The sequence below is a fragment of the Arvicanthis niloticus genome, chromosome 4 (assembly GCF_011762505.2).
Source record: "Arvicanthis niloticus isolate mArvNil1 chromosome 4, mArvNil1.pat.X, whole genome shotgun sequence".
In the NCBI taxonomy this organism is placed as follows: Eukaryota; Metazoa; Chordata; class Mammalia; order Rodentia; family Muridae; genus Arvicanthis; species Arvicanthis niloticus.
Window position 1 is genome coordinate 106,832,430 of NC_047661.1, and position 18,661 is coordinate 106,851,090.

General features: G+C 43.3%; 1 protein-coding gene across 1 annotated transcript in view; it reads left to right on the forward strand.

The window, feature by feature from the left end:
- The window catches only part of Elovl6 (ELOVL fatty acid elongase 6), a 111,676-nt gene extending 96,185 nt beyond the window's left edge, over nucleotides 1–15,491 (forward strand). Inside the window, exons 4-5 of the mRNA XM_034499989.2 lie at nucleotides 9,403–9,554; nucleotides 13,955–15,491. Coding sequence (XP_034355880.1) covers nucleotides 9,403–9,554; nucleotides 13,955–14,385 — 583 coding nt within the window. The 3' untranslated portion in view covers nucleotides 14,386–15,491. The remainder of the gene's footprint in view (nucleotides 1–9,402; nucleotides 9,555–13,954) is intronic.
- Nucleotides 15,492–18,661: the final 3,170 nt, after the last annotated feature.

Sequence of the window (18,661 nt, forward strand, 5' to 3'; positions counted from 1 at the left end):
CTCAGTGGTCTTAAGATTGAAGCTCCGTTCCCTCTAAGGGAGGTGGTTCATTACCCTTGAGGTAGCTTGTTGTGCCAGACCCTGGGAGTAATCTGTGACTGAGTCGGTGACAGAAAGGCGTGTCACTGTTTATGTTCACAAGTAAATAAATATTTTACAGACATGCCCTGCCCAGTAAAAGTAACTAAATATGGACGAAAGCAAAACTAAGCTCTTTTCAATGAAGTATAGCCTACCACCCAGTGAGCGTTTATACTTAATATTTGTGGAATGGATTTTCTATTGACTTCACCTTCTTTTGCATGCTCATGACACTAATGATTCTATTACTCGGTGACAAGGACGATTTCCGAAGGAATTAATGTGCTGCTTTAAAGGGTGATCAAGATCTGATGGGCCTTTAGATTAATGTGCCCAAAGGAAGACACTGGATATCTGAAGGAGCAGAAAGTTAATGATTTATGGCTCCTCCCTTCCTCGAAGCTCTAGTAGGAGCTCATGAAAGACTAGAGCTGGGCTCCTGAAGGACATCTGCAGTCCATTCATTTTAAGGATGTGAGAAAGTGAGCACCCCGGTGACCTCGAGTCACCTCCTTCCCCTTCTTCTCCCGGTTCTCCTCCTCCTCCTCCTCCTGCTCCTCCTCCTCCTCCTCCTCCTCCTCCGCACATAATGTTCTATAGCATGCTTCAGGAACTCTTCCCCACGAGATCGCTATAAATCATCTCTCGGAAGCCTTTGCTTTCCTCCTGCAGCTGTGTAAGGCAGGAAGCCTGTAAAGTTGTGTTGGTGGAGCAGGGCTATCGGTACTGGAATTACTGCTGCTCTCAGAATCTGTTCCTACTCCAAGCACCATAAGTTTCCCTAAGGAGCTAGGTTTTCTGGAGAAACAAGATGACTAACCATTTTCGTGGTTCACATGAGATTTTTTTCGGTTTTGGTTTGGTTTGGTTTCGTTTGGTTTTGGCTTCAACATCCACTCTCACTGTACTTCATTCATTTCAGCTTCTTTCTGGTTCATAGAGTTCTGGTTCTCTAGCATCCTGTCACTAATAATGGTAGAGTTTTGTTTGTTGTTCTCATTATAAAAGTCCAGACACCTGAATATTGTTCTTCCCTTATGAAACTGAAACTATCTCTTAGGCCTGGGTAAGCCTTCTCAGGAGTGGATTACTTGGCACTGTGTTGGTTGTTGAGAAGATAAGTCAAAGGAAGAAAGCCCACCCATCACAAGACACTGACTTTGGAAAGTTCAACAGAACTTTCAGGCTTCACGTTCTTACTTGGGTGTCCATGGCTCATAGATGGGTGACTCCCTCCACTGGTTACTGATGTAGCTTCATGCACAGATTCATGGAGCAAGAGGACAGGCAAGATGCTATCTTGAACAGGAACATCTCCAGAATGATCTTAACCGAGAACTAGAACCTATAGTTGCTCCCAAGACTAAAGGCTAAACTTCTTTGTGAGCTTTGTTCCAGGCATTGAAATCGTTTTTTTTTAGGGTTTGTGGGAGATTTTCTCATCATCGAACCGAGAGCCACTTTCTTTAGTGACACTCTGGTGAGTTTTCAGAAGCAGCTCTGAGCTATAAGCTGTAGACTGAAGTGTTTGCTGCGTAGGAACTGGGGATTCTTGGGCTAGCTCACAATTCCCTTGCTGTCTATGTCTTTGTCTGTAAATTAGAAACAATAATGTCTCACAGGGCCAGGGGTTGCATCATCTTGTGGCTCACATCCTAAGATGTCTGCAGAGTCAAGTTTAAGCCAGCCAGAACTGAGGCTGACACTGCTAGGACTTAAACGTTGGCACTTTCGCTATTGGTCTTGAGGGATCTGAAGCCATCAGTTGTACTAGGCAGATAATGTAAGATCCCTATCTCAATTTCTCCTTCCTCCCCACTCTGCACTCTGCAGGGCTGGTTTTTTTTTTTATCAAGTTGGTCATTCAAAGTTGGCCCCAGAGTGTCAGTATTTTGCCAGGTTCTTGAAACAAGTGGGTCATTTCCAAGTTGTATGCTCCAGATGTAAGGACCTAGTCAGCTTTATTTAACATGTCGGGTCACTGGGAGACAAGGAGTTACAGTATTTAAACAACACTCAGACCCTTAAACCCTTCCTTTTCATTTGGGGGGAAAAAAAGTCGCTTGTATTTACAAGTTAAGGGAATTAAAGTGACATATCAGACATTGAATCAAAGCCAGCCCATCCTATCAAACATACTCAGAACAACTGTCTAAAGCAGGAGTTCTCTGACTTATCAAGGAAGTGTTGGGAACGGAGACAGCAGCTGTACAATGCACACCCACCACAGCACATGTCTTCTGGGGCACATTGGGAGCTATTTACAAAGCTTCTATGTACTCAGAGACTTTTCCCACTGACCATGTTCCGCATGGAGCCTTCAGGACCAGTGCAATCTATACCTCAGCCTGTAGCATTTGCTTAGCCTAGAAGTGCATTAAATGGTTATATGCTACTTATCAGTTACTTTTAGATGTCACTACAAACGAAGATGAACTGGAAGCTACTTCCTGATTCCAGTGTCACGTGTTAGGTTCCCTCCTCCTGCTCCTCTTCCTCCTGCTCCTCTTCCTCCTGCTCCTCTTCCTCCTGCTCCTGCTCCTCCTCCTCATCAGGACTCACCTTTTCCGCCCTTCACTTTCCTTATTACCTGTCTTACGTTTCAGTTACTCATTCCTGTCCTGTTGCTTGACCCGTTGCTCTTCAAGAAGGAAGAAATGTCTATGTAACATTAGAACTCCAAAGGAATCGTTTTGTTTTTTTCTCAATTACAAACTAAAGACGAATCCCAAGGACTAAATATGAAGCAAACATAAACATTAGAAATAAGAATTTTATCATACAGAGAAATCTCTCACTTTGTATGTCGCTTAAAAATAAAACTGGTCTAAACAGATGAAAGAAAGCAATGAGAGTTTAAAATTAATTTTCCAGTAGCTTCTGAGGAAAGAAGAGGGTCCTGTTGAACTCAGAGATCCAAGTGTGTGTGCCATGTCAGTTATTATTCATCTCATGTACAGTTTATTATAATAGACCTTTTGAGCCACCATATTTGGTATATTTTCCAAGTTTCTAATTGAAGTATCTAGTTTTATATTCCAAGGAGAAATAAATGAATCAAAAGGCTGGAGAGACGGCTCAGTGCTTAAGAGCACTTTCTTGTTTCAGAAGACACAGACTAAATTTCCAGTCTGAACTTCAGTCCCAGGGGAACCCAACACACTCTCCTGGCCTCCATGGCCACTGCAGGCCAGTGGTTCACGGACATCCATCAAACTAAACATCATACATATAAACTAATAGATAAAATTTTAAATTAATACATAAAACCTATAAAAGTCCTTCTCAATAGTCAAAGCTGAAGAAAAATTATATAGTTAAACACTTCGCACCGTGAGGGACAGCGTTAAGTGACAAAGGATCTCAGGTTAGCTGCTGGCTAACACAGCAGAAACAGTTCATACTTTGGGTTGCTGTGTTGTCAAAACAACAGTTTTGCAAAGGATAAGCAAAATAATAAACAATCTTCCCCTAAAGTTTGACATTCTCTACTGAGAGTGCAGTCTTCTGGAGTGAAAAGGTTCCAGCCCTTGAGCTGTATGTCATTAGAAAAGGCGACAGGGGCGTGGAGATGACCTGATTCCATCCCACATCTGTAGTCTGAAACCTCTCCTAGGGTAAATGCATAACAGCAGTTGCTGGATGACAATTGGTGTGGTGTGGTTTGGTTTGGTTTGGTTTGGTTTGATTGGGGGGGGGGGGGGCTGTTTTATCCTGTTCTTGAATCATTGGGTATTTGTCCTACTATGGATATTGTCTGAGTCTAAGAACAATGTCAGCTCAGATTTTGTTATCAGAAATATCAGTAGCCTCTCCTGTGTTTATAGAGAGCTGCTACTGCTGGCTCAGCCATTGTCACGGTTTAACGACTGACAAAATGTCAGACACCTATTATGAAAGTAACTGTAACTTTGTCGCAATTACTTTTGGATGAATGGAGAGATAGATAGATAGATAGATAGATAGATAGATAGATAGATAGATAGATAGATCGGGATCTATATTGCACAAATATATTTTGTTATAATTACTCCATCCATCTCCCAAGGTCTGCACCAAAAGTACAATTACTTTTAGGATTGGGTAATGAAATTGTGTGTGTGTGTGTGTGTGTGTGTGTGTGTGTGTGTGTGTGTGTGTGTGTGAAATGTCTGTCACCTACATTATGTTACAGAGGCTTTGCCCTTCACATGTGTACTTCAGTATCTGACCCTTGCTGTTAGTTAAATAGTTGATGGCTCAGTAAATGAATCAGGATTTTCTCTTGACAATCTCAGTGCTGGTTTGTGATTAATACACAGGATGATGACTATTAATATTTCTTCACACTGAACAGTCCACGCAGGCCCCGTCGGTCGCAAGCACCTCTGTTGTTGTTTATGTTTATCAGTGGTGAGCAGCCACCTATTTAAGTAGAGGTTTTGAAAATGTCAGTCTAATACACATTTATTTATTTTTAAAAAGCCATGCTGAATGGATAGACCTGGAGTACAAAAAACATGGTTCTCTTGACAGCCCGTGGGCTGTTCCCTTCCCAATTTAGTGTCTCCTGTGGAAATTCAAAACACACTTCCTTGCCCTGAGTCCGGAGGCCAGTGGTAGCACCTTAGCTGAGCAGGGCAATTGGCCGACCTCCTCACTGCAGTTATGCCTTACGATGCTGAGGGAAGAGCAGAAACATCCACTGCTTTCTCCCACAGCACTCTGCTCTTTCGTTACTGTTAAAAAACAAAACTAAACTCTGCAAGAAAAAGCGTATGCCTTCAGAACTAGTAGATAGCTAAGTACAGGATGAGTGTGAATTTACAAGCAGCAAAGACTTTCCTGGTGATGGTTATCTGGCCACATTACCCACTGTCACCCAGACTCAGCTCACCTGCCTCTCAGAACAGTCTTTGTCAGCTGACTAAAGCAACCATGCACAAGAATGAGCTGCTTTTCCCTGCCAGCAGCGTTTCTTCCAAGATGTTCATTGGGAAAATGCTTCTGTCTGTCCAGTTATGAACTTGCTAGCTGACACAGATTGTGAAATGCTGGCGGTCGTGGGACTTGCAATCTGGATGAGAAAGCAGGGAGTCTAGGCCAACCACATATAGAGTATCCCCTGCCCCATTGCCCCTCTCCCGATCACCCCACCCACCACCCCTGTCCTCTGTCCTGTTGGGAGCCAACTTTTAGCAGAAAGCAGCTAGAAAGCAGCTATCAACTTTGCAGCCATCTCAAGCCATATACCCTGATAGAGACTTGTTTTTCAACAGCCTACAACAGCTGAGTACACTCTGACAAACATCTTGTTTATCCCACATAGCTTGTTTTGCTGTTTAGTGAGTCCAGCTGCATGGTGCACATGGTAAAGTGTCTTCACCTGTGTTCTCCTGCTTGTGCTTATAAATACCCAGGATTTCCTTGTAATAGTGTCAATAGGAGGTCAATAGGAGGTCAATAGGAGGTGTGAATATAGTCTATGGGAGACAGTAAACAAGACTTGACTACAGACCCTCTGGCTTGTCTCTATTCTTCATGTCTCTTGCCCCTCCATCCCCACTCTCTCTCTTGACCAGAGCACTTAGCCCCAAAGTGTGGAGCAGTGGGGTCTGCAACACAGTGGCCACCAAGCCGGGCAGTGCAGTCCTCAACACTGTCCCATCCCTGCTTACCCCCTGAGTCAGAGGGTCCTCAGCAGCATGCTCTCAACAGCAAGCCCTGCAGGCCACCAGACCCTCTCTAGGAAAGAGGGTAAAGAGAATGAATGATTCTATCAACTTCTCCTCTGTAGACTCAGAAGGCCTGAATTACAGCTGTGTGTGGGTGTGAATAGAGTGTTTCCTTACAAAAAAGGACCTGTGATGTGTCCCAGTGAGGGACCTGCCTGCCAAACCTACCAGAGAAGTGTGGTCACAGAAGCACAACTGTGCAGTTGTGTCTGTCACACTGCCTCTAGAAGTAACTCGACTTACAGACGAAAGAGGGCTCGCCTTAAAGTGTAGTTTAGTAATGTGTCACAAAACGATGTTGTCCCAAGAGCCACCTGATCCGAAGTGCACATGGCTGAGATATGGCAGAGGCAGAGCTGGTGGCTTCCCACAGATGACAGTTACCCCACTGGCTGAGCAGGCCTACCCTGTTCCCCAACAGCAGCATTGTCAACGCCCAACAATGCGCCTTTGCCCGTGAACACATAGGCCCAATGGCTGGCACTGGCATAGTCCCTCAAAAGTGCCACTGTCCTCAGTTCTGAGACAGCCTTATTGTTCAGAGCTCAGGGACGGAGGCTCTGAATATGAGACAATAATTTGTGCTGTATACTTGATAGCAGTATTGTGGATCATCGTGATGTCAAAGATTCTCTGCAGTGATTCCTTCCTGCCCCCCCCCCCGCCCCCTCCAACCCTCAACTCTGTGAATAACTATTTACCCCCAACTGAAATGCCAGCAAAATGTCTGCTGCACTTCCAGACAATACACACTAAGAGCAAAGAAACCATTCCCGATCCAAAGCAGCTCTCGCACTACATTGGCTCACACTACACAGGAAGTCTCCCAGAGCCATCAAAACCATTGTACTAAGCATTTAGCAATTGAGGGAGTAAGTTTAATTATTAACAATTAAAAAAATAAACAGTGATTTCCCAGGTTTGGAAGATTGTTTTGGATCTGCTCTGTCTACTTGCAGTCAATCTGGCAGCAATACAGTAGAGAAACATCTCTGGGCCACGTGGGTTTTGGGTATGTATAGGCTGGGTATGATAGGGAAGGTTATAATTTACAAAATAGACTTATACGGAAAAGTCCCAGATGTAGCCAATGTGTTTTGAAGAGTATCACATAGGTTTCCTTGCTTTAGAACTAGCAGAAGTCATTGTTATATGATCCGGGATACGCATCATATGTACACTATGTACTGTCCCAGCGGTACCAGTGACTACCTGCACTTTTGAACCACAAAGGTGATTTCCACACGGAGTGTTAAACTAACAAGTCAATTGAAAATCACATCCATGTGCTGGATTGACCTAGGGCTTTGGGCTGCAAGAAATAGGAAGAAAGTTTCCAAATGGCTTATACAGTACAGAAGATTGATTTCTGAAATGCAAGAAGCCTTGAGCCAGGGTAGCTGGAACGTTAATTTCACTCACCACCTCAGCCACATCCAGACCAGCTGTTTTGCTATCCTAGCTTGACTTTGTCCTCGTAGCTGCAAAATGCCTGCTGAAGCAATGTGCATCAGAGAGCAAAGAAGAAACCTTTCCCATCCCATCCCATTGGCTAGAACTGGCCACGTGTACTTTAACAGATCTCTCCTAAGGAAAATGGGAATGCTAAAACTGGTTTACATACTCAAGATTGCTCCTAAACTGTACCTAAGGTGTTTGATTTTCTTAGAAGAATAAGATACTGGGGCACCCTGAACAAAGTGGGGTTGGGGGATTACTTGACTCTTTCTCAGACATTGGACGGCACGTCTGTGTTTCTTCCAAAACAGCAGAGTGTCTAAAATGTAAAACCTTAATTTGGAGAAGTTGGAACCTTCCATATTAAAGTTGAACCATCATCTAGGGAAGCCAGGGGAGAGAGAGTCAAGTTAAGAATGAAAATTTCCATTGTGCAACTTGTCCCATGAAGTCCAGACCACTTCCTCTACATTAAGGCTGTAGACTAGATATGGAGGCATCCTCACCATGAGATAATACCTGTTCGAGACTTGAAAAGGACAAAGAACCAGCCTTGGGGTGAATACCAATAAGCTTCCAGAGGGAAGAGTACTCAAAAAGCCCTGAGGCAGAGAACGGGACGTACCCAGCAGTGCTGGCACACTGAGCAGAACATCAGGAGGCGAAGGTGACCAGTAAAGAAGCCATTCAGAATCCTGTGATTCCTGGTCAGGAATGGGGAGGGGCATCTAGGTGCAGCAAGCCACTGAAGGATAAATTGCATCAATAACCAAGAAGTGGCAGTATCTATTGAAATTAGGGACACTACCCTTAGAGACCCTGATTCCAGTCCTGATTTAGACAGTAATCAGGAAGTCAATTTCATTTCCTTAAGTCTCAGCAAAGTCAACTTTTAGTTCTATGTATGTAGTGGACAAAGTTCATGGTCTGATTAGCCAAGTGACTTGTAACTCTTACACAGAAAAAGTGTTTCTGTATCTCCTCTTGGAAAATTCCATTCCCCAATCTGGTGAGGATGCCAGTTCGTCCCACAGTGGATCAGTCACTTAGCTTCCACTGACTGTTGGAAGATGGTGGAATCCTATGAAGAGAAGAAGGGAAGGCTGACACATCTCCCAGTGGGGCCTGCCATCTCTCTTTGCATAGAGATTGTAGATTCCATCCCGGGTTGCACACCTAAAGGGTTCGCTCACAATGGCATCTCCTTGCTCTAACTGCCAAGTGCTTTCATGTTTCTAGTTATATTATTATTATGTCAATATTTTCCAGAGTGCTTCTGTTTCCTTACCAGGTCCTGGTTGGAAAGATGTTTTGTTTGTTTTGTGTTTATATTGTCTGTAGTCTTTCCCCCCTTTGACATTTTTATGGAACATCTGTGACTATCTAGAGGCAAACATATCAAATGAAGAACAGTGTTGGTGGTTTGTGTACACAGTTGGATGGATACTTAGCTCTTCTAGGATGAGTGGAATTCATCGTAGGCTGGTAGTAGAGCTAAGTCTAGAAGGTGCTCCTGATGCAGACACAGATGATCACAGAACAAAAAGACATGGCCAGGACCAGCAGCCTGGATCCCGCTTCAGGAGTCAAGGCATCTGGTCCAGATGTGAAGGGAGAATTAGCTTAAAGACGATAACAGACTTTTAGGGATGAGAGCCAATGGGACTTGGAAAGTGACTGGATGCAGACAGAACTGAGGTGATGCCAAGGGTGTACAGCTATTCTGTCTCCTGTCTGTGAAATAGTTCCCAGGAGGAAATAGTTCCACAGAGTCTGGTGAGGACTGAGTCTTGTTTCCATGACCTCATTGTGTGGAACGCAGAGGAAGAGCAAACAGTCTTCAAAACAAAGTACCAAGAATTGCGATAGCTCCTTTGCAGAGTGTTTGAGGACACACCCAGGTAACTGGGTACTAGGCATTTCTCTGCCCACTACGACCAGTGGCCAACCTGCCTTCTAAGTATGGTTGTATTAGTTATACTTAGTAAAGGTTCCAAACCCTTCTAGAACAGACCACCAGCTGGGGACTGGGTGTCCAAATGAATGAGCTTATGGGGGTTAATTCATACTCAGAAGGTAACAGAGGTTAATGTCAAAGGTAAAATTGGTCCCCTGACTGTTGTTTTCTCTTTTCTCTTCCTTTTGGAAGTATATTCGGTGCTCTTCGAACTGGTGCTTACATGCTCTACATTTTGATGACCAAAGGCCTGAAGCAGTCAGTTTGTGACCAGAGTTTTTACAATGGACCTGTCAGCAAATTCTGGGCTTATGCATTTGTGCTCAGCAAAGCACCCGAACTAGGTGAGTGTCTGTTTCCCTTTCCACCCACCCCATTGCAACTTCACATATACAGGACAAAGAAACACACAATGTGTAGGTCTGTTTCTGCTGTTGGTTGAGAAGCCAAAATGCCTGAACTTTAAAAATTTGCCTGACTCTCTCCCACCCCTCTGCTCCCTCCTTTCTTTAGCCACTGTATACTATGTATATTGATGAAAAAAGAGTTTTTGAATGCCAATTTCCTAGCAATAGTAAAAATAGGCCACTCTCAGGGATTTATAAGATAACACACAGTCTCTTCTCTAAGGCCCATAAACAAGCTGAACTGATATTAAAATCAAAGAAAAAGGCGAACAGCACCACAAGTCACGGAGATAAACAACCACTTATCTCTACTGCCGAGATTCAGACTGGGAAATCAAGCTTCGCTTTTGGGGCTCATGTTCTCATTAACTGAGCTAACTCTTGATTTCTGCTGCTTGGTTTTATTCACCCCTGAGTCTGGCCCTGGGGAAAGTGAATGTAGGACACCTGCTAGAAATGAGTGGAAATTCTTGCTCTGCTTACAGATTCCCTTCGCCCTTTGGTGGTCTTGAAAGTAAGGGTGGGATAGGTTTTCTGAAGCATCGACAAGTTATGTTGGTGACCCGTTATGAGCATGGTTTTCTGGAAATGTGTCCTTCTTGCCAGAGTAAGGAATCCACTGGTGAGGGTGGGCTCTGAGTGACTCTGTGAATAGCGGCCACTAGCTCACAAACGTGTATGTTCTTCCTGAGGAAGACAGGTCACCCTTCTATCTGGGATTCTTAATATTTTTAATTCAAGATTAATAATTATATGGCTTTAGTGGAATTGAATTGTGGAATTAGAAGGTACAAGTGTTGTTTTGTTTAGTTTTTTTTTTTTTCTCCTTTAATCAGATGAGAGGGTGTAAGTTTATCAGGAGATGCCTACAATCTGTTCTGACACTGGTGTTTTGTAAGTGTCTCACAGTTCGAGGTCACACATCCATGTAGGTACAAGTTCTCTCTGGTGTGTTGGGGAGCAGCTGAGCCACACGTCACAACGTGGTGTAAGCCTGTGCTATGAGTAGCTGGCAGTTGGATGGATGGTCCTAGGTCAAAGACTAAGGAAGAGTCACAGAAGCTCTAGGATCAGAATATGAACGCAGGTCTCTGCGTGATCCAGATTGAATAGGTAAACAATAGTGTGTGTGCACATGGAAGGCACATACACATGTAGCACCACGAACACAAACTGAGAGTAAGATGCATTGATAGGGATTCAGCCAGTCAGTGAATTTATATAAGCACCTACGGTTTGGATGTAAAGCTTCTTTACCCAGAATTTTACAGCATGGTAACTACAGATCAAGCCCCAGGAAACTTTGTGTGACTCTGGGTGTGTGTTTGTACACATTTGTGTCCGGGATGCAGGTGTAGGAGGCAGAGGCAGGTGGATCCAGTTCCAGTGTTTTTCTAGAGTGTACACCATGCTTGTTGACCCCAGGCCTGTCTCTCCCTCCTCCCTTAGACACTCACTCTACACATCCAGCTTTTTTATGAGTTCTGAGACTTCCAACTTAGGTCGTCTCATTTCTTGTTGAGGTTGTTCACCTTGACTAGCATAGAAGCTCTAATGGATGCCGTACTACCAGTTCTCTACTGAGGCTGGTGTGCTGACATTTGTCATACAGTTCTAGATCCTTCATGGAATGTCATGGAAGTTGAAATCCTTCATGGGAGTATTTTAAGAGCTGACTACAGTTTCCTAGTTTAACTATATGGAACAATGGCCTCCAAATGCCGTACAGCTTGTGTAACAGTGTCTCTGGGGTCAGCTGCTGAGTGTCACAGGTCAAAAAACCCAAACAGTTGGCGGTTACGGAGTGTTTGCCTATGTGTTTTGGAAGTTAAATGAACTCCTAGTCTTTGCAATTAGTAAGTTTTACCATTATCATTTGGTAAGAAACGTTTATTCATTGGAATTACTTTTAATTAAGTTCTCTTATTTTTAGATCCTGTCTTCTCTGCCTATGTATGTTCTAAGAATTATGGAGTCCTTTATGAAAATACCAAAGAGAAAGGTATACACACACACACACACACACACACACACACACACACACCATGTAGTACAACTGTGAGACTATTTCCATTCCCCCAAAGCACCTACCTATAGTTTCCCACTAGTCTCTTCTTTTGCCCTGAGGGTTAAGCAAGCATAATATTCACATTGCAGTATAACCATAACACCGTCCATTTCTGGAATTTTTTTATTTCCCCACCCCCACCCCCCGCCCGCTGAAACTGAACTCGTTCCCCACTGACTCCTCATCACTAAACTCTTAATGATGGCAGTAAGAGTTTTCCAGTGGAAACGGTGAACTTGTTTCAATGGAGTTAAAAGACTCTGCTCTACTAGTGAGAGCAAAAGGGCTGGTCCTCTACTTTTCCTGCCAAGTGGCCAGTGCCTGCCATTTGGATTCTATTAAAACCTGCTGAGATTTGCTTTTGGTAAAACTTGGAAACATCTGCACTGAGTCTAGGCCCTTGCTCACTTGAGCCTCTTGTTGTTTTGAAGTGCCGACTCAGCAGCCCTTCAGGTAACTAGCTCTGCATAGAGGAGCCCAGCCGTCTGACAAGCCACATACACAGAGTTGGATCTACACGTCTCTTGGTAGTTGTGACTGCCTAAGGGAGGAGAATTGCTATTGACTTCTCCATAGGCACACAGAGATCTTGGGTACAAGAAACACCATATCTTGTCTGCTAGCTGTCTCTTGGCTGGGCCAAGGGTTGTAGAACTCACCATAGCAGGATCATGAGGCAAAGGTAACAAAGATAAATGACAAAGCAGACACCTTCAAGAAATCAAAGCCCTTTGGTTATTCTTGCCCAGCACCAGGTCCATACCAAGGTATATATGCTCAAGAAAAAATGGCTGGCCAACATCAAGCCCATCACAGTCTTTGGGGTATCGTGCATTTCTTAGTTCCTCTATAGCTTCTGCCATACCTAGAGTCTCCATGATTTGGCATGACTCAGGAAAATGGAAAATGATTCTAGATTGGTTCATCAGAACTATATTTGCATCAGAAGGCAAGGCGATGCAACTAAATGGTAATAGCAAAGTCCATGGAGTCATGGTTGGACCTTCCAGAACCTCAGGGTAGTATGTGTATATTATGGGAATCCACCCTTGCTATGGACAGTAACTTTGATACGGCTTTGAGTAGCGCTGCTCAGAACCATTGAGGATAACTCTCCTCAGCTAACACCATCCTGAACATGAGTTCTGAAAAAGACTTGGGGTAAATTTAGATGGATATTGTTTTCAAGATTTTACGCCAGATTGTTCTCCTCCCAAAGTAATCGGGTCTACTGAGACACTCCAGCATACAAGACAGGAGAAAGCACAGAGTACTTCAGTGCTGCAGGTCCTGCTTGCATTACCACGATGTCTGTCTTGTTAGATAAGAAGTTCGTCATGTAACATGATGTGATAGGATGGTATTTAAAGAGTTAGGCAGGATGAAGTGCTCATTATTTTACAGAAAATTGCTTGTACTACAATTGGGTATTGTGTCAAATTGATATTTTTAATGAATGTTAAGAGACTCATTAAAAACCATCCTGATTAGAACTGCCTAAATTAGTTTTGAACATGAGATTTCTTAGACTTCCACCTTCTTTCCACTAGCAAAGGTCAACGAGAAGTGTTGTGTCTACATTACAGTCCAGAGAGGGAAGGAAGGCATAGAGCGGTAGAGTAGTAGCAAGGAGAGTTTGGCCCTGAAGTGTACACATGAGAGTGGCCATTGCCTTCTGTCATTTCTGTTATTATAGGCATAATAAAATCAGCATCTCACTAGACAGCAGAGGCTTTCAATGGAAATTTTGTAATAGGCTTATAAATGTAACCACTGGCAGTTTGTCTTTTTGTTCTAAACAAATATAAAGTTATTAAATAGTTCTTGGCAAATGCAACAGGGACTACTGATGCCACCACAGCCATCAGAACCTGAAGCTTCCCAAGGCCCAGCATTAGTTGACCTTGTCTGTACCGACAACTCTAGGCCATCCGCCAAGTGTGTGAGGGGTAAGCCTAGGGTTGTACTCGTTTCGTTTGTCTGTCATGAAATCTTGGAGTGTTTTGTTGGGCACTTGAGTTTGCACTTCAGTCTGCCACCTGGTCGTACTTGCTCTAAGACCAGTCACCTGTCCCCCTTCTGGTCATTTTTCCTGTTATGAGTAATTGAATCTGGTTGGTGATGTCCGTTTCAGATCAGAAGCTGGTACAATGTTCTGTTGGCGATCGTGAAGAGTAGCCCGTCTTGCTTGTTTAAGATGTCTATTCAACTCCTTAGAGCCGGCCTTGGCTGTCACTCACGGGGCTTTGTTCTGCTCTTTGTCTTCCAGGTGACACAATATTCATCATTCTGAGGAAGCAGAAGCTGATCTTCCTGCACTGGTACCACCACATCACTGTGCTTCTGTACTCTTGGTACTCCTACAAAGACATGGTAGCTGGGGGTGGTTGGTTCATGACTATGAACTATGGCGTACACGCCGTCATGTACTCTTACTATGCCTTGCGGGCTGCGGGTTTCCGAGTCTCCCGGAAGTTTGCCATGTTCATCACCTTGTCCCAGATCACGCAGATGCTGATGGGCTGTGTCATTAACTACCTGGTCTTCAACTGGATGCAGCATGACAACGACCAGTGCTACTCCCACTTTCAGAACATCTTCTGGTCCTCGCTCATGTACCTCAGCTACCTTGTGCTCTTCTGCCATTTCTTCTTTGAGGCCTACATCGGCAAAGTGAAGAAAGCGACGAAGGCTGAGTAGTGTCAGAACTGAGGAGGAAGACATAGCTCAGGGTCATCACGAAAAATAATAGACAAAAGAAAATGGCACAAGGAATCACATATGGTGCAGCTAAAACAAGACAAAACATACGTATGAGCAGACACTAAGCCCAAGGCAGCTTGGGAGTGAAGATTAGGTTGTAAGTTTATGATCCTTTTATGGGTGAGGACTCGCTGAGGGCAACTTCATCTCAAAGCACTGCTGCTGAGGGACCCCTTCCCTCTTGACCTGTCAACTCTAGAACACACTAGATACCAAGGCAGCCACGGGCAAAGGGATTAGTGAACAGCAAGCAAAACACTGCAGGAAGAAGGGGGGGAAATCTATTCAGATTCTTGTTTTGTTTTGTTTTTCTCTAAGGATAAAGGAGTTTCCCCTTTTCAAACTATAGGAGCACACACGCGCACACACAGACACAATCTTTTCAACATGAAACCAGAGCTGGTAGGAAAGATAAACATGGAAGAAACAGGGTTTATATCTAGGACAGCAATGCTTTTGCAAAAATCTAGGCCTTTTAAAGAAAGGTTAGCTTGTAACTCCTTGACAAAAGATGTCTTAATTATTTTTACTGCAGCTGAAAGTAAAAAGGTAGATACTTTGCCCTTCACTGCACAGCCTCGGGCTTGTGTGTTTGCTACAACCAAACAGAGGACAATACTTCCCCGTGATTCTTTATTTCTGGGAGAAAGAAAACCATGCAGCCCAAACCCCCAAGAAGGCGGCCTATAGCAAACCCTGCAGTTGAAACATCACACTGACAGCTGTTACTTCTGCTCTTCGGTGAGATATGAAGCATCCATTGTTCAATTACCCCAAACTTTAAGATGGAGGAATAAATGCAGAATTGAAAAGAAGGAAGATCAACGGGTTGGCTTGAAAATGGAATCTTGTGCTATCTATAACAAAACTCAGCCCATCGCCCCTGGAGCTGGAAAAGGAAGGAAGGACTATGTATAGAAAGAGACCAGAGCTGAAGATTCATCTAATACACAGTGTGTTCGCCGCCCTCCCTGTTCGACCTCACACATAATCCTGGCTTTCTAAATAAGGCCCTGTGACACAGTCCGAGCTTTCTATATTTTTGTGACTTTCAAAAACAGATCTGCAGGGCTCTGCCTGATTTGGGGTAAACACTGTGTTTCTGCAGCCTCTGCATTTGCACCCTTAAGCAGTGCCGAGGTGTGAGAAGTGCCCTCTGCTGGCTTAGTGAGAAGCTTCAACAAACACTTCATGATAGGTTGAAATAGCTGACCACAAAGGGCCTGCGTAGATTAAACCCTAAGTTCTAAGTGCTGTCAAACACCTGACATATATTTGACCAAATCAGAAGAGAGAGAACCTCTATGCTTCAAGTAAGCTTCAAAATTTTTTAAAGCGACTTTCACTTGGGAACTCAGAAAGTCAATGTATTAAGAGCCATATTCTTAACAAAAAAAAAAAAAAAAAAGAAAGAAAGAAAGAAAAGAAAAAAGCTAGACAATGTTATCTGTAATATTTCAGTCTTCTACAAGCCAAATAAATGTGTCGATGTTCCTAATATTTCAAAGACGCAATTACGTAAAGTTGTTCAATGTGATATAATAGTATTCTAATTGGTTAAGTAGTTTAATAATTAGGCAAACTAGCAGAAACAACTAGATTATAGACACATAGCCACATACACACAGAAGTGTGAGGTACATTGAGCTGTAAAGCCCAAATCAATAGTAACACAATTTTTGGCTAGCAGAAACTATCACCTATCTTCCTTTACTTGAGAGTGTACAGTAAAAGGGATTTTTTTTTTCAAATTATTTTTATATTATTTTAGCTTTAATTGTGCTGTCATTCATGAAGCAGCTCCTTGGCCTTTCTGTGAGAGATGGCATGGGTGTTTTCGTGTAGCTTGTTTACGTGTGGAATTGGAAACGAATAAAATCTGATCCCATTCTGTGGGAACAGGATCAAGAGTGAACAAAGAATCCATGCAGATCAAGTCATGACTGAAAGATCAGGCGGGGGGCGGGGGTGGGGGGTGGGGCAAGCAGGGGCTGGAGTGAGCTGTGGCATCCATGTTAACATTGTGTGGTGGCTGATGGATGAGACATGGTTGGAGGGATGTGTTGTTATTAGGGTAGAAGTTAACTGGAGATGAAAGTCTAGAAGCCACTTCATCCAGTGGAGTCAGTCTTAGGATGCACTTGTTCCTTCGAGCTTTGTAACTGCACAGTAGTGTACAATAATAAGCCTTTCCCTTGCCTTATAGAAGAAAGTGAACAAAATAATGAAAATCAAGAGGCCATCCATCAGTTGACTTGAGTGTAATCAAAAGGCCAGCTTGAGGCTCACCTGGTTGGTTCAGTTTAATTCAGATATTTATCATAGAATACAGGCTACACTATGGAAATCTCATAAGCATAAACTTTTTAAAAAGATTAAGCTACGCTTCCAGAGCACTTTAATCTCAATGTTCGCTTTATGCTCTCCTCACTTGTAAAATAACTTAGACTTTTCATTCGCACATGAATATATAATAAATAGTTTCAAAACCAGCTAAACCAGAGCTACAGGCAATTCCGGTGTTCATCATGGGAAGAAAAGGCCACATGTTTTTGTAAAAACAGAATTCTGACATAGGCTCAGCACACAGTTTTTAACATATCAGCTTAGCTGCTCTGATTATATCAAGATACGAGGCTGGACCACTGGCCTATGACACATCTGAAACCTGCCAGAGACTTGACTGCCACATAGATAATACTGCTGTCGGTGAACATTCCGGGCAATCGAGTTTTTGTAGCTGCCCCACTATGCTGCAATAGATTATCTTTCTATTGAAGATTTCTCGCTGCATTCCAATCCCAGTGTGGTGGAAATGTAATTCCTGGATGGAATGAACACAAATCCGAGATTTCATATAAACGCTGTCGCGTTCGTTCACTAGGTCTGAGCACCAACTCAAATGTGTTGAGTTTGCAATGAAATTCTAGTGAGAATCACTCCATTCACACAGTAGGAGATTTTTATCTGGACCTTCTAGTGTCACTTGTGAGAAAAATAACAGCTATCATTATTATTTATTTATTGTATTTATATTCAATGCCAGGCCAAAGTATTGATTTAAAATCACAGCTTATTTCAAGCAGTGTCCCCCACCCCACCCCCATCTTTCTAATCCTTCTGCACTATATAAAGTTGAGACTGGAGGGAAAATGCATATGCATTGCTGCAGGAGAAAGCAGGTTGATTAATCCTCCAGCTGTCTTTATTTATAAGATGAGACCGATTGATCACTGACCAGTGTAGCTCAGGCAAAAAGCTTCATGTGGGTAGCATATCTACAGGAGCCTAGGAAAACACTTCCAGAAAGATAACCACAGATTATTTGTTGTTTTGTTTGTTTGTCTTATATCTTCATGGTAACATAAACCTATCACAGAGTTACAAAGCACCATTACACTGGGGTAGAATGTTCCAGAAGTCTGGCTATATTCCCAGGCTGCTCAATTACCTGGGAGTGCCTGGTTACTATCTTGTTCTGATAGAAGGAGCTTTTGCTCAGGAACTGCCAGAGACAGACACCAAGTCAGCCCTAGCCCATTCTGAGAGCCTTTTCCAGGCATTGGTAACGGATCTCTGACCACTGGATTGCCTAAGTGTTGAACGAGTACCTAGGAGAATGGAGACAGAATAGACTCCACCCCTTGAGTTCTGAGCTTTGAGCTGCATTGGCAGAATCAGAGACTAGACACAGTTCCTTGTGGAAGTGTCAATTCTAGAGAGGGACAGTTGTGAGAAGATCATGACAGTCCAGAGCTTTCTAGCCTTCAAATGCATCTTTTTCCAGTCTTTATTTTATAATAAGTATTTTGCTCTCAGTTTGGGACAACAGTAGAGTCTGCAGTCATGCGATCTACAGCTTAACATAATTCTGTCCTTGTTCTTATATACAGTACCCATTTCCTGGTGCCTGAGATCCCTGCCATCAGATGATTTGGGTGAGAATTCACAACATATCATATGTCACTTCTGCATATTGAAGTGGCATCTAATAAAGCAAGGACATCCTATTTTGTCTGAACACGCAGTATGAAGCTCTGCGTCCTAGTTGATCGTTGAGCCAACATCCTCTGTACCCAATAGGGGCACAAAACAGATGTTGGTGCCTGTACAGAATTCTCAGTGCCTGTTGTGACAGACTGTGCTTAAAAACACGTGTGAGCCATAAAGCAGGGACCACAGGTGAAAGGGCCAGTTAAAGTCCACCTACTCC